Genomic DNA, 16209 nt, shown 5'->3' with positions numbered 1-16209 from the left:
GCTCCGGCGCGCGCTTGCGCGCGGCAGGCCGCACCCATGGCGCATGCGCAGCGGTCACTCTGGCTCTATATTTAGGACCGCCAGCGATCGCGGCCTTAGGCTGCTCGTGAACAAGGGCACTGGTCGGTTTAGCGCCCTCCGCTCGAGTGCCCACCGCCGCCTCGTCGAGAGCCCGCGCAGGTGAGGGCCGCGCTCGGTGGTCGCGGGAACCCGGCGCGCCCCGCCACCGCGGCCACATGCCCCATCCCCCTCCGGCCACCACCTTGGCTCAGCGTCCATTCCCTGCTCTTTACCTCTTGAACTACCTCAGACGCCCCATTACGTCCCCTTCTGACATTCGGCGTTTGACAGGCGGCTTCAGAACTTCTTTCCTACCCTTTCCATTCTGATCCCAGGGAACTTCTGACTCATGGCTGACCCCCTTCCACCAGTCCGACTCTTTGCGTTGTCTAGCCCTGCTCCTGACCGAGTCAGCCCTGACCCTGCCCTTCTTTCTGCCTCCTTTCCCGGTTCCAGCTGTAGGGGCATGACCTTGTCTCGGGGACTCAGGGCTGGTCTAAACTCTACCCCCTTCCTCGGATTGCTGGGATCCCCGAGAGTCCTCCCTACCTGGATAGATGACAGTGACTTCTTTAGCCTCACTGTTGCTCCTGGGTGTGTGCTAAGACGTCTTAACCTACAGTGTTCACCCTTTGAGGAGCCTCTGGCTTCCCACACCTATTCTGCCTTGTCCTTCATCTCTTCTACACCCTTAAATATTAGTCGTCCCTACTTACTCTGGTAAACTTGCTTAGGGATGGGAGGTTTTCTGTAGAGGTAGAGTGTGGCACCCACGCCTTTACTGAGCCCCATGTTGGTTGCTGTCCTTTGTTTTGTTTTGAGTGGGATGTGTGTCTGGGCCTCCCTTGACGTCACTCATCATGGACTCTTCTACAGGACCCAGGACACTTTGCAGACATGGAGACTGTCGTTCGCCGATGTCCATTCTTATCCCGAGTCCCTCAGGCCTTTCTGCAGAAGGCAGGAAAGTCTCTGTTGTTCTATGCTCAAAACTGCCCCAAGATGATGGAAGTTGGGGCCAAGCCAGCTCCTCGAACCCTGTCCACTTCAGCAGTCCACTGCCAGCAGGTCAAAGAAACCCCTCCAGCCAATGAGAGTAAGTAGTTGGCAGTGAAGGACCAGGTCTTTGGTGGTGAGGGCCACTCTGAGGGAGCCTTACTCCATCGGGATGGGCCCTTGTGTGTGAGGAACGGGGGTCATCTTGTGTAGCTGTCCCTCTGACTCCTGAGTTAGGGGCTTCTGGTGCTCCTGGCTTTAAAAGTAAACAGTACAGGTTTCTGGCTTGCCTGTCAGGTCTGCTGGGCCCTGGCGTTTCCTCATTGTCTGGTATAGTAGTCACTCTCGACCCTTTTCCTCAATAAAGATTTGGCCCCTGGCTTGTAAAGCAGTAGTTTTAAAAATCTGTCTAGAATCTTGAGGCAGGGTCTCGCTTTGCATCCGAGGCAAGCCCGGAACTCGCTGTGTAGTCTTGGCCGGCCATAAAGTCATGACATCACCTCTGCCTCCCAAGTGCTGACACCCCAGGCCTGAGCTACCACTGCCAGTTTATTTCTTGTTTTAATTTTTAAAAGATTTACTCATTTTATTTTGTGCAAATGAGTGTTTAGCTGCACTACAGGTGTGCCTGGTGCCCCCCAGGGGGCCAGAAGAGGGGGTCAGATCCTCTAGAACCAGAGTTACAGGTGATTGTGAGTCACCATCTTAGTGCTAGATACTGAACTGGAGACCTCTGGAAGAGCAACAAGCGCTAACCATTGCACCATCTCTCCAGCCCCTGTTGTTGTTTTTCCCCACTTTAAGCAAGAACAAAAGCAAAACAAAACAAACAAGCATATATATATATTTTTAAATCAGAGTCTCATAATATAGCTCAGATTGCTCCCCAACTTATGGCAATCCTCCTGCCTCAGCCTTTTAAGTGCTAGAATTATAAGCGTGCACCACCTCAATTACAATGCCCATTTTAATCATTGCAGTGTGTGATTCAGCAGTATTGCACATGCTCACGTTCTGCCTCCTTCATCCAATTCCAGAACTTTCTTCATCTCCCCAAACTAAAAGCAGCCATTAAACATTAACTTCCATACTCCTTCCCCCAGTGCCTGGCAGCCACCACTCTGCCGCTGGGCCAGTTGCCTTACGCAAGTGAGGCATGGTGTTTGTTAGTGTTTGTCAGGGCGTAGACCTGTCTCATCTAGATGACGGGCTTCTCCTCAGAGTCCGCTTCTCTTTGGTGTGTGCCTCTAGCAAAGGAGTCTTGTTCTTCAAGTGGGCTTAGTCCTTTGAAAGATTTCCTGTCAAGAGTCTTTTCTCAGAATGTCTGTAGTGGCCATGTTTTGAGGTAGAATGCTCCTTTTCCCTTCCCGTTGTCTAGACTCTCCATAACAGATCTGCACTCCTTGTAAAATCAAGTTCATTCCAAAATACCATTTCTTGACTTCCCTTTATAGAAAATGTTATGGAAACTGTGTTGAGACACCTTATCCAAGTGGTAGAAAGCGCAGCCAGTGACTCATGGGAGTATCCCAAAGTGATGAAGACTTTTCTAGAAGGAAGGTGAGCACATTGCTCAAGGGCCTGAGGAGTGACTGTAACTTAGAGCACAAAAGCAGCCTGCCGTGCTAGGTCAGCAGCTTCCTTTGATGAACTTAGATGAGAAAGTAGGTGAGCTGTGTGTGAGTGAATGTGACCTGCCTGGCTCTTTTAATAGTCCTAAGAGTTTGAGGGCAGTTTGAAGATCTAAGGGACGGCCTGCTTTTTCTTTCTTTTTTTAGAATTTTTTTTCCAAAGACTTTTATTTTATTTTATTTTACTTTATTTTATATGAGTACATTGTTGCTCTCTTCAGACACACCAGAAGAGGGCATCAGATCCCATTACAGATGATTGTGAGCCACCATGTGGTTGCTGGGAATTGAACTCACGACCTCTAGAAGAGCAGTCAGTGCTCTTAACCACTGAGCCATCTCTCCATCCCTAGATGTATTTTTAAAAATAGCTGAGCTTTATTGGGAATCTGTTTAAAAACTATGACGAGGAAATAACTGCATGACTACCCCTAGTTGCCTCAGAGAGCGTTGCTCTCCTGAAATCTGCTGAGTGTCCATGGGATAGAAATTACTGAGCCCCATGTCAAGAGCTTTTGGAGCTAAGCGCACACATAATCCTAGCACTTAGGAGACTGAGGCAGGAGGATTGCCGAGTCAAGCGTCATGGGCTACATATACACAGCAAGACCCTGTCTTAAACAGATGAAGAAAGAACGTTGGGTTGACTGGAAATATAAAAGAGTGCTCTTAGAGAAGTCCTGTGGGTCTGAGGTAAATTGGATGGGCCAGTCAGCCTTCCAAAGAGCCACCGTCACAGTGAGGTGGGTGAGAACAGATGTAGACTAATAAAGATAAGCCTGGGCGTGGGTTATAGGCCAGAGTGAGGATGAAGTTTGAGGTGGTAAGGGAAGGACTCACCAGCTTGCTCGTGCACTCTATGAGCAGGGTTGAGGCCTCATTCTTTCCATTTCCTTCCTCAGAAGAGAAAACTGCCAAAGCTGCAGTCCAGCAGGCTCCTGACGAGTCCCAGATGGCACAGACTCCAGATGGCACACAGCTCCCGTCTGGACACCCGTCACCCGCTACAGGCCAGGGCTCTGGGAGCAAGTGCCCTTTCCTGGCGGCACAGCTGAGCCAGACAGGCAGCAGCGTCTTCCGCAAGGCCAGTCTGGAGCTTCAGGAGGACGTGCAGGAAATGCATGCTGTGAGGAAAGGTAACAGAAATGTCTCAGTGGAAAGAGTGAGGCAGTCCTTGGGGCTCCTGGAACCCTCCAGCTTATCCGCAAGCTACTACTAGGCCATGTAGTAATGATGTGAACACCTTCCTCCTTTGTAGCAGAGAGGAAGGAAGGTCCTCAGGCTAGGCAGCCTACACTGTATTACAAAATGTGGGACTTGGTTTCTGGTGAGGGTGTAGGCGGTAACCAGCTTCCCAAAGTCACTTTCTGGGAAAAAAAAACCTGTAGTCTTGAACAGATATCAGCATTGGTTTGTCTCTGGTATTACTGCAGTAAGTGCTAGCCTAGGACTCCCAAGCAGTGTGTCCTGCTGTTGGTCACGAAGGGAAAACCTTAACCCCATCTGAATTCCCAGCAGCCCCTAAAAGCCTCAGTATGCTGAGCATGGTGGTTCACACCTGTAAGTCCAGTACCTGGGAGACTGAAGCAAGGGGATCAGCGTTGAGTTCTCGTCTAAGTAGCCAGTTCCAGGGCAGCCAGAGCGGCACAGAGAGACCCAATGCTCTAGTAATAGTAAGCATTGCTTTCAATGCAAGAAGGATGCAGGAGGGAAGCAGGCTGTGTGACGTCCAGGAGGCAATGCCAGTCGGCTGGGAGGCCTTACTTAGGCTCTCATTCATGTCCATTGGAACTGGCTGGTAGCAGTGAAAACAGAATCGCTCTGAGCCAAGTGGTACACTAGACATGCTGAGGCAGGAGGCACTCAAGCTCCAGGCCATCCTGGGCTACAATAAGATCCCATCTCAGAAGCCAAAAAGAAGCCAAGTACCAAAAGCCTATATAAGATGCAAGCTGAAGAAAGAGACGTTCCAATTACTTCATCACAACCAACTTTGGTTATGAGTGGCTTTTCTTCATAAAGTAGGCAATAAGCTATGTTTTGGTTTTGTTTTGAGACAGGGTCTCACTGTGTAGCACACTCTGGCCTCAGATTTACAGAGATCTGTCTGACCCTGCTTCCCAAATGCTAGAGGTGACACTCAGATAATAAGCTGTGGTTGACAAAAAAATGATTTTAATGTGTGTGGATGTTTTGCCTTTGTGTATGTCTGTGCACCAATGTATGCTGGTCCCCAAGAAGGCCAGAAGGGGGCATCAGATCTCCTGGAGGTGTAGTTAGATAGCTGTGAGTCTCCATATGGATGCTGGGAACTGACCCCAGGTCCTCCAAGAGAACAGCCAGTGCTCTTAGCCCAGTGAGCTGTCTCCAGCTATGTATGCACCCCCTCCACAAGCTATTTTTAACAGTATGCCTAGAAGGTGTTTTGAACTAAGAAAGGTCTGTCCTCTGTGCCTCCTGTTACTTTATTACAGAGGTTGCTCAAAGTCCTGTGCCCCCCAGCGCGGTCGGTGTGAAAACAGACGGAGAGGATCCAAGCGGACTGCTGAAGAACTTCCAGGATATCATGCGAAAGCAGAGGCCGGAGAGAGTGTCTCATCTTCTTCAGGATAACTTGCCAAAGTGTGAGTCTTGTCCTTTGTGAGTTTGCATGTCAGGTTAAACGTGAGGGTATATGGTGAGGCAAGGGTTGAAACCCATGGCCCTCGTTTGAGTACTGTTGGGCTTAGTGCCAGTGAGTGCTGCTGCTCACGGCCTTCAGTCTTTCATTACGTAGCGCCTATGCCAGACACCTGCCAGATGGCATCCAGTCCTGGATACAGTGCCCTGAAATGACCAAACTGAGATTTAACCCAGGTTTGTCCTTAAAAACAAAACAAAACAACCACTCTTTTGTTTGTTCCCACTTTAGCTGTTTCCACTTTTCAATATGATCATTTCTTTGAGAAGAAAATTGACGAGAAAAAAAATGACCATACCTACCGAGTTTTTAAAACTGTGAACCGGAGAGCACAAATCTTCCCCATGGCAGACGACTACACGGATTCCCTCATCACAAAAAAGCAGGTGTCGGTCTGGTGCAGTAATGACTACCTGGGCATGAGTCGACACCCACGGGTGTGTGGGGCCGTCATGTAAGTAGCTATCAGTTTTCAGATACCACAGGCGTTATTCGGCAAGACATAGATGGTTTATACAGCTAGACCTTTTATGGGAGAACATTTTTAGTTGCTGAAAGTATGCCACAGTGATACACTACTATTCTTTGTAGAACCAGCTTTCTCTCTCAACCCTTACAGGAATTGTGGGATTGAACTCAGGTCACCAAGCTTTACAGTGAAGCCCTTTACTACCTCACTGGCGTGGTATTCTTAGCCTTTGAAAGTCTCTACAGATGATATCTGGGGCAGAGGGTGTCTCAAAAAAAAAAAAAAAAAAAAAAAAAGATGAAAAGTCTGTGAAGGAAAACCTAATGCTGACCCTTGGTCCTCCAACCACACATCCACCCAGCCCGCACTCACAAACACATAATACACACATCTCTCCCTCTCTCCCTCTCTCCCTCTCTCTCCCTCTCTCCCTCTCTCCCTCTCTCTCTTGTGTGCGCACACATACACATAAACACTTTGGGGCTGGGGAATGTAGCTTAGCTACTTCTAAAAAACCCTGCTTTTTTTAGAGACACTCTGATGTGTGGAGAGTGGATGGGGCTATTTCAGTAGGACGTGATAAAAAGCACGAAGGTCCTATCCTTGTTCTTCAGGAGCACCGCCTTCCTTGAGACAGTTGCTCATCGACTTCTCCAAGAGGCTTGCTAAAGAGAGCCCCACATGGGGCGGAGCATAAGCTTGTCTGTGTCCTGACGTTGTGTAACTGCTCTGCAGCCTTCTAGAGTCTGCTTTCTCTTAACATATTACGTTGCCTGCATGTCTGCCATGGGTGTGGAGGTCAGAAAGAGTGCTGGGTTCTCCGGAAATAGAAACTGAACCTGGGTCCTCTGGAAGAGCAGGCTATGCTCTTAACCACTGAGCCGTTGCTCCATCCCCTAAACAATTCTTAGCAGTTCCTTTAAGATTTATGGCCCCGGGTTTCACAATGAGAGATACTAGTTAAGATCCACACAGCGCTCATTCTCCTGATTCTGCAAAGAGGACGCGATTATATGGTGGTTAGAACCATGAGTTTCAAAAAAAATTTTTTTTTTAAATAAAAAATAAGCTGGGCCTAGTGGTGCATGCCTCAATCCCAGCACTGAGGGGGCAGAGGCAGGAGGATCTCTGAGTTAAGGCCACTCTGGTCTGCATAGTGAGTTCCAGGACAGCCAGGGCTACATCGTAAGACCCTGTTTCAAAAAACTAAAAAAAAAAAAAAAAAAAAAAAAAAAAAAGAACCATGAGTTTTCTTGCTTGCTTGAGCCATGGTCGTAGGTTGTGTTTGTTTGGTTGGTTGGTTGGTTTTTTTTTTTTTTTTGTTTTGTTTTGTTTTGTGCTAGGATTACAGGTATACATTCCATGTCTGTGTATGCAGTACTAGGGATTACACTGAACTCACAGCATTGTATATACTAAGCAAATACTCTATCAGCCGAGCTACATCTTCAGTCAAAAATGTATGTGTGAGTGTGTGTGTGTGTGTGTATATGTTTGTATATGAGCATGTGTGTCTTTATATATGAACGTGTGTTTGTATTTGTGTGTGTGTTTGTATGAGTGTGTGTATGAGTATGTGTGTGTGTTTATGTGTATGAGTATGTGTGTATGTGCATGAGTATGTGTGTGTATGTGTATGAGTGTGTGTGCATATATGTGTATGTATGTGTATGAGTGTGTGTATGTGTATGAGTATGTGTGTATGTGCATGAGTATGTGTGGGTATGTGTATGAGTGTGTGTGCATATATGTGTATGTATGTGTATGAGTGTGTGTATGTGTATGAGTATGTATGTGTATAAGTGTGTATATATGTGTATGAGTGTGTATGAGTGTGTGTATGTATGTGTATGAGTGTATATGTGTATGAGTGTATATGTGTATGAGTGTATATGTGTATGAGTGTGTGTGTATGAGTGTGTATGTGTATGAGTGTGTGTGTATGAGTGTGTATGTGTAATTGTATGAGTGTGTGTGTGTGTCTATTGTGTATCTCTGTGTATTATGTACTTGTAAGTATGGGGTGGGGTGGGGTGGGTGTGTGCCCTAAGGTCAGCATTAGATTTTTCCTCCACGGCCTTTCCATCTTCATTTTTTGACACTCTGCCCCAGTGCTGGGGTTGTAAAACGGAAAGCCCTCTTGGTTTTTAATGAGTTCTGGAGATGTAAACCTTGGATGTGAACCTTGTATTTTACTTGTTTTTTAACAGAGAGACTGTGAAACAGCATGGTGCCGGAGCTGGTGGAACTAGGAATATTTCTGGAACGAGCAAGTTCCACGTAGAACTGGAGCAGTCGCTGGCCGACCTCCACGGCAAAGATGCGGCGCTCTTGTTCTCTTCCTGCTTTGTGGCCAACGACTCCACCCTCTTCACCCTGGCTAAGATGATGCCAGGTAAGCGCTGCCGGGACCTAGCACATTTGAGGGTCTACTTAATGACAAGGATGGTATCTGCAGCGAAGGCCCATTCCAGTTCAGCCCACTGGCCCTGTTGAGCACAAGGCACTGACTGTGTGTTGTAAGTTCCAGCAGAGCATGGTTCGTGGTGACTGACACATGGGAGGACCTGTCCTGAAGTTCCTGACTCAGGTGTACTTTGTATTCTAAGACATTCCTCTAGCAAAATGCTTCATTGCATTTAGACATGTGTGTCTTCATAGTTTTTGAAGTGAGGTACCCATATGTACTACTATTACCCATGTTGAAAGGCTATTTTTGTTTTTGGAGAGTCTCACTGTCTACCTAGGCTGGCCTCAAACTCTTGATCCTCCTGCCTCCGAATGCTGGGCTGTCAGGCATGTGACCTTGTGGCTTTAAAGATAGTTCTCCACGGTTTTTGGTTTTTGTGTTTGGTGATGCTGAGATGGAACCCAGGGCCTCAGCGCACGTGCATCTTCTAGCAGCCACTGGGTGCCTCTGCCTTTGTATCTTCCCAGAGAAGAGGCATTAGCTACTCACTGTGTCAGGACACGGTGTTCTCGTAGTAGACATTTCTGAGGTATTTTCAGCAGGAAAAGCTCTGTTGCATGGTCCAGGACTTTATTTGTCTTGATGCCTCTGCCACTAAGTAGCACTTTTCTCATGTCAGGCTGTGAAATTTACTCTGATTCCGGGAACCATGCCTCCATGATCCAAGGCATTCGTAACAGTCGAGTGCCAAAATATATCTTCCGCCACAATGATGTCAACCATCTCAGAGAACTCCTGCAGAGATCCGACCCCTCCGTCCCCAAGATAGTAGCATTTGAAACTGTCCATTCAATGGATGGTAAGTATGTGCTGAAGCCAGTCTGAAGCCTGAGATGCAGAACTAGGCTTGGACTGTTGAAAAAAGTATGGTGCATGGGCCCTGGGGACATAGCTGGTTGACAAGCTTCTGCTTAACTGTGTATGAGGTCCCGTACTCAACTCCAGACACAAACAAAAATACTGTGTTTCCTTTGGTTTTGCATTTTTTTTTTTATGCTGGGACTTTGTAATTGAGAGATGTTATACTGATGGGTAACTGGGTTTTCTGCTCTGGCTGTTAGATTGTATAACCTCACGGGGCAAGAACTGGGGAAGTTCATTTTCTCTCCAGGACTAAAATTGACCCTTTAGGATGTATGGCGCTCTGCTTTGGCTCTTAACTGTTGTTACTGACGTTTTCCTTGGCTTTCCTCAGGAGCAGTGTGCCCACTGGAAGAGCTGTGTGACGTTGCCCATGAGTTTGGAGCAATCACATTTGTGGATGAGGTCCATGCAGTGGGGCTGTATGGGGCTCGAGGTGGAGGGATTGGTGATCGGGATGGAGTCATGCCAAAAATGGACATCATTTCTGGGACGCTTGGTATGTACATAGGCTTTGTAACTCTGTCCTTTTACTCTGAACTTCGGGTATATACCGAGACCAATGATTGACTGGTCTGACTGGCACCAAGACCAGAAGCAGAGAGGTAACCTGTAAAGCTGGGCTGTTTCTCTTTGTGGTGAACTTTTTTTTTTCTTGAGTCAGGGTCTCAGCTTGTAGCCCAGACTGGCTTGTTTCAGTTTCTCCAGTGCTGGGTTTGCTAGTGTGTGCTGCCACTTCCATCTTGCAGTGAAGTTTTCCATCCGAGTGAATGCTAGCCCAACTTTGCCAAATCCCCCGGGACATGGAGGCTCACAGACTCCCACAGCTAAATATGACAGAAACTACATTTCTTGTCATCTGAGGCATTCCAACTACACTTGACTCTTACTGTAACGCTGGATTCAGAAGGAGGAGGACTCCAGTGCTCCTCTACCAGGCATTGGGAAATGTCATGCTTTGTGCCTTGCACAGGAAAAGCTCTGGCTCTCCAGCCATCTCCTCTCCCCATGCTGGCACCCTGAAGCCCAGGCTTCAGTGCTGGCTGCACAGCTCACAGGTTGTGTGGCCTTGGCTTCTGAGCTGCCCCCCTCGTGCCTGTTTTCCCTGTCTCTGTGATGAAGACAGCAATGGGGTGTGTGTCAGAATTCCCACAGAGCAGGTGAATGGTCTGTTTGCCTGGGGGATGGATCATCAAGAGGGAGAAATCCAAAGGTTCTTTGTTGTTGTTGTTGTTTTATGGTTTTTCGAGACAGGGTTTCTCTGTGTATCCCTGGCTGTCCTGGAACTTACTCTGTAGACCAGGCTGGCCTCGAACTCAGAAATCTGCCTGCCTTTGCCTCCCAAGTGCTGGGATTAAAGGCGTGCGCCACTGTTGAGAACTGCACTGCCCCACACTTTGGGGCTACTATGTTGCTGTCCACACTGCCCCACGCTTTGGGGCTAAGTGCTCTGGTCAAGAGAGAGAGTGGGGATGGAGGGGCAAGAGACAGAGACGGGAAGAATAGAGACAAACCAGAGGATCTGTAGTCAAGTCTCCTTTACTGTCTCCACCACACACACCACTCCTACTACTACTACACCACCCTCTTACAAGGAAATCCTGGGTATTTATAAGCACAAACAGGAGAACACAGGTGAAAACATTTTACCACGTGCACCATGCAGCTGGGGTCACTAAACAGCAAAACAAGCTATGTGGGATAAACAAGATGTTTGTCAGAGTGTGCTCAGTTGTTGTAGGCTGTATAAAAATAAGTCTCTATCAGGGTATATGGTTCGAGATGGCTGCAAAGTTGATAGCTGCTTTCTAGCCGCTTTCTGCTTAAAGTCGGCTCTCAACACGCCACCACCGCACGGCCGAAAGTTCTTTTTTAAAAAGAAAAGAAAAATCCAGACATTCATAAGGCAGTGAGGAGCCTGCGTAGCAGTCAGCTGAATGCCAAGCTAAACCTGCACTTAGTCAAGGATCAGCAGGCAAAACCCAGCATCTTCCAGTCCTATCAAGGGAGTAAGAGGTCTGCCTCCCACAAACCCAGAGATGCCAGGGAAAAGCCACCTCCCTATTCAAGTGCCAAATTCCAGTTTGTGATGTAGGCTTGTTGGAGGTCTGGGACAGCGAGCTGGAGAGTGCTAGGCGGAATCATTTTCCACTCTTTAAGAGTCTGAGCCTACCTAATCCTCTTGTGGGTCAGCAAAAAATGTTCACGTCAGAACACAGAGTTAAGGTTCCTGAGAACCCTACAAGAGTCCTTAATCCTGAAACTTGAGATACAGGTTACACAAGAGCCTTGACCAGAACTGAAAAACAATCCTGGCCCCAAGTCAGCCCTAACAGGTTCTGAGTATTTGTATTCATCCAGCAAATGCTAGTTGTCAAGAATCTCTTGTTTGCTTGAGTAGCAAGTAAGGCCTCAGTACTGCAGCTGATGTCTTAGCTGGGTGACTGCAGCAAAGTCGGTGCCTGGAGGTCGTGCGGTGCTGCTCACTCGAGGCCAGCCTAACAGAACTTCTCCTCCCAGGTAAAGCCTTTGGCTGTGTTGGAGGATACATTGCCAGCACGAGTTTGTTGATCGACACCGTCCGGTCCTACGCTGCGGGCTTCATCTTCACCACCTCCCTGCCACCAATGCTGCTGGCTGGAGCCCTGGAGTCTGTGAGGATCCTGAAGAGCAATGAGGGGCGTGCCCTTCGCCGGCAGCATCAACGCAATGTCAAGCTTATGAGGCAGATGCTCATGGATGCTGGCCTCCCAGTCATCCACTGCCCCAGTCACATCATCCCTGTGCGGGTAATGGCCTGTTGGTGATTGGACCGCAAGAGGCTAGGCCTCCACACATGACATGGCAGTGTTCTGTTTCTGCCATCCTGAAGACAGAGGGTGTCCAGAAAGGGTTGGGTAGGGTGATTGCAAGGCGGGAACTGGTGTTCGGACTGTAGCCAGTGGCCCTTTGCCATGTCTCTGTCTTCAGCTGCCTGGCCTGACTTCACAATAAGAATGAAGTCTTTGAACCCAGCAGGCTCAAGCACAGCTTCCCTCCCCAGAGCACTGACCTTAGCAGGGTAAACAAGAACATGTGTGTAGCAAAATCGAGAAGCCTAAGCATGGGCAGCTTTGAAGTGACTTTCCACTTAGTAAATTTCAAAGTCGGTCTTGCCCTTTCCTCTACAAACCATGTCCCTGTTGATGTCGCAGTTAATATAAGGAAGTAGCTGGTATAACCAGAGCCGGGCAGTACCTCCTGGGAACAAGGATGTGTGAAAAATATAAGTCACCTTTACCATGCAAGGTCTGGAGGACAGCTGTGTGATAGTTCCGGTATAGCAACTCGCCATGCAAATGTCAGCTCCCTTAAATTACAGGTGCTCAGGGAGCTTTCCCCTTCCCCAAGGCTTGTACACTCAACTACAGTCTGGCCTGGAGCCTGAGCCTTGTTCATGAACACTGTGTTCTTAACTGTCTCTGCAAAATTAGCATGTCTTATCCTGACCTTGCTCTTGCTGTGATGGATCATAGGTTGCCGATGCTGCTAAGAACACAGAAATCTGTGATGAGTTGATGACCAGGCATAACATCTACGTGCAGGCCATTAACTACCCAACAGTGCCTCGTGGGGAGGAGCTCCTGCGGATTGCCCCCACTCCGCATCACACGCCGCAGATGATGAACTTCTTCCTGGGTGAGTGCATCAAGAGTGAAGGGACTGTCTGCCTCACTGTAACCACACTCCAGGGAGCCCCCGTGAAAGCTCATGCAAAGCTCTTGGTGGTATTTACCCTAATGCATTCAAACAAGGTTGGTTTCTTCTTGTTCTAAATGTCTGACTGTGCCGTCAGATGCCACACAGTGAGACTCTAAGATTAGACAGTAGCAACGAACTTTAAGAGTATGCAAGATGCGTTTGGAAGCTCAGGAAACTTGCTGCCCCCATCTCCTCTCTTCTGTCTCCTGCATGCACAGTTGTGGCTGTTGAGGGGGCTGGAGGCCTCTGACAGCACAAGTCTGCCCTGACCGATAGGATCCAGTGCACCCTTCCCAGAGCTGCTCTTCCTTCTAGACATGTGGTCCTTGAAGTTAATCTGTTCTGGTAACTGTACTGCCCCCCCCCCCATGTCCATTCCAAAGGCAGAGCCTGGGGGGATTTTAGCTGTAGGTTGTCATGGCCACAGAGGAACTTTGCCCTCTTGGCCCCTCCCAAGTCAGCATAACTTCCAAGGACAGATTTTATGTTCAAGATGCTCAGAATATTTCTGTTTGATTTTGGTGCTGGGGTTGAACTTGTGGTCTTGGCACAGTGCATGCATACTTCACCCCGGAGGTCCACTTCCCCAGATGCCCCAACCCCCACACCCCAGATATTCAGGTTAGTGCACTGATATTACAGCAGCTAACTGAAGCTGGTTTGTGAAGTGAGACCCAACTCTTAGAACAGCGTCCTTGAGATAATTGACATACCATAAAATTTACCCTCCTAAAATCAAGGATTAAAGGGGGTTTAGATACATGCACCTTGGTGAGAAGCCATCACTTCTGCTCTGCCCTCACTAGCATTCAGTTCCTTCTACCTAGTCCCTCCCACCCCTGGCTGCCCTCATTATCTGGGTGTTTAGTGTGTTGGACCATGTGAGTGACGTGTGTCACTACTGCTTATTCTATTTACATACTTGTCTTTAAGACAGTCTAGTTGTGTCTGCAGCTGAAGCTGGCCCAGAGCGCCCCGATGCCCTCTCTCCCCCTCCTGAGTGCCAGCTCTGTTCTTTCATCGCTACATATTCCTCCATGTGTGCATTTGGCCCACTGCATGCGTGCATTTGTGGATGGGCATTTGGGTTGCTTCCACTGCCAAAGTCTTAGGAATGGGTGCTTCTGAAGCATTTGCATGCAGATTTTTGTGTGGACATGCACTTCTGCCCATTTTCTTGGGCAGAAGATCCTGTGATATTAAAAATAACCAAAAAACTCTCTCCCCACAGAGAAGCTGCTGGTCACATGGAAGCGAGTTGGGCTGGAACTGAAGCCACATTCATCAGCTGAATGCAACTTCTGCAGAAGGCCCTTGCACTTTGAAGTGATGAGCGAAAGAGAGAAAGCCTATTTCTCAGGCATGAGCAAGATGGTATCTGCCCAGGCCTGACTGTGACTCAGTTATTCACGTACCATACCCAAATAGTAGCCAGAATTGTCTTTATATGTGAAATAAATTATATATTAAATCTTAATCTATAGTAAAATCAGATTGTAGTGTGTTAGGTGTTTCTGCTATTGACCACTGAATGAAGAGACAACGCTCATGAGGTCTGTAGTATGGCTATATAAGTTGTAATGCCTGCCAGGTCTTGTGCTGTGCTTAAATCTGACCTGGCAGATCCAGCTGGCACCCCAGAAACTACAAGCAGTAACACCACCTGCTGCGGGCTTCCCTTCACACTCTTGCCTCAGACCCAGAATGGGCAGTCAGTGTGCCCACAGTCCTTTCACAGCTCTTCTGCTTTCCCTCAGCCACTGCCTCAACCTCACACTCCCCACTGAAAGTCAACCGGAAGGAGGGCCCATTGATGCTTAGCAAGTTTGGCAGCCAGCTAGCTCCTGACTCCTTGTAATGTCCTCTGCAAAGGATGCGGAGGGCTTTGTGCACCGCTTCCACCCTCTGCACTTGTGTTTGGCTCTTGTTCTTCTTACATAATCTAAAAACGCCCCTCGTCTTGTCATGAGTTTCTCCCCTCTGTTGACCATTTCTCCCACAGGCCTGCAGCAGGTATCACCTATCTGACCAATAGCCAAGCTGCCACCCAGGCTAGACCCCTCACAGCTGCATCTGTCTCTGTCCTGCCTTTGCACAGTCCTGGCTGGTCAACCTATTCCCTGTTCCCTGCAGAGGTTGCTTTTGACTTGCCACATTTTGCCTGGCTTGCCAAACCCAGCCACTGGCTCTGCTCCTTAGACCCTTCAGTGGTATCTGAGTGTTGGGCCTTGGGCTTTTTACAGCTTTCCCATCTGAGTCTAAGCTGTGCCAGGAGTGTTCCTCCTGAGCTGGGTGCTTCTGTGAGTATTGCTTTAGCCATGGCTCCACCTCACATACTCTGAGGTCTTCCCTCATCCACACAGTGTAGAAAGCACCCTGCCTCACCAACCCCATTCTGCACCTGGTCCTCACGTCACTGACCCAGGCTATCCAGCCTCTCATCTGGAGTCAGCCCTGTGTTCTCTTACATAAATAGCAATAAAGCCTTTCAGGCCAGGCCATGCTACCCTCATCTGCCTTTGCCTCCACCCCAACAGCAGTCTGAGCGGTCTTACAAAAACACAGATCGTGGCTACGGATGAAGCCTGGCCGGCTGAGTGCTTTCCTAGTATACACAAACTTGTCTCAAAAAAAGACAAGCACTGTGTTTTATACAGAAACCTCTTAAGTCTCGTAATTGTGTTGTGTTCAGACTCCTCATGCCAACAGATGGGGCTCCTGGCAAATTCACTCCATTAGTTATTTCAGCCTTTCATGTTCACTCTGCTTTGTTGCTGGACGTCACTTCTATGCCCGAGTTCTCTCTACTAGTCCTCCGTCTCAATCTTTCTGCTCTGGGTCATAGTATAGCCACTCTTGATTCAAGACAAGTTTTCATGTGCTTCAAGTTGATCCCAGCACTTGGAGGCAGAGACAGGCAGATCTCTGTAAATTCCAGGCCAGCCTGATCTACAGAGTTCCAGGACAGCCAGGACTATGGAGAGAAACTCTTGTCTCAAAATTTTTTCCCTTAGGACTCCTCCCCAGGCACGCTAGCCCAGGCACCCTCTCTGTTGCTAAAATTCCTTCCCTTGGAAAAAGGTAAACATCCCACCTCTCCTCCTATAGTCCCAGTGACAAACTGGAGAACCAGTGAGGACATCAGGCTTCCTTACAGAGCAATGGGTGGGGGTTTATGGCCAGGAGTGTCAGTGACAGCACAGGCACACTGGGAAGTTGACACCCAGCTAGGATGATGGATCCCCTAGGCCTGTGAAGATGGAGTCTTCTCCCCTTGTCCTTCCCCACCTGCATACTTTAG

The 16209-nt window shown here is 48.4% G+C and overlaps 1 protein-coding gene across 1 annotated transcript; it reads left to right on the top strand.

Annotated features, from left to right (window-relative positions):
• The first annotated feature begins 20 nt into the window (after window positions 1–20).
• On the top strand, window positions 21–14400 carry Alas1 (5'-aminolevulinate synthase 1). The gene is made up of 11 exons (XM_034484236.2): window positions 21–180; window positions 937–1156; window positions 3590–3823; window positions 5162–5311; window positions 5599–5821; window positions 8047–8231; window positions 8926–9105; window positions 9502–9666; window positions 11688–11956; window positions 12683–12845; window positions 14140–14400. Exons 2-11 carry the CDS (start codon window positions 958–960, stop codon window positions 14298–14300), a joined length of 1929 nt encoding a protein of 642 aa, XP_034340127.1. The 5' UTR covers window positions 21–180; window positions 937–957; the 3' UTR covers window positions 14301–14400.
• Window positions 14401–16209: the final 1809 nt, after the last annotated feature.

Source organism: Arvicanthis niloticus, chromosome 21 (genome assembly GCF_011762505.2).
Source record: "Arvicanthis niloticus isolate mArvNil1 chromosome 21, mArvNil1.pat.X, whole genome shotgun sequence".
NCBI lineage: Eukaryota > Metazoa > Chordata > Mammalia > Rodentia > Muridae > Arvicanthis > Arvicanthis niloticus.
This window is presented reverse-complemented; position numbering and strand designations above follow the sequence as displayed.

What these genes read in the sequence shown, in the direction of transcription:
- Alas1 (XM_034484236.2), top strand. Translation starts at nt 958, where the DNA reads ATGGAGACTGTCGTTCGCCGATGTCCATTCTTATCCCGAGTCCCTCAG. An exon ending in CGGGTGTGTGGGGCCGTCAT is followed by an intron (nt 5,822 to 8,046) that starts GTAAGTAGCTAT and finishes GTTTTTTAACAG; the next exon opens with AGAGACTGTGAAACAGCATG. An exon ending in CATCATTTCTGGGACGCTTG is followed by an intron (nt 9,667 to 11,687) that starts GTATGTACATAG and finishes TTCTCCTCCCAG; the next exon opens with GTAAAGCCTTTGGCTGTGTT.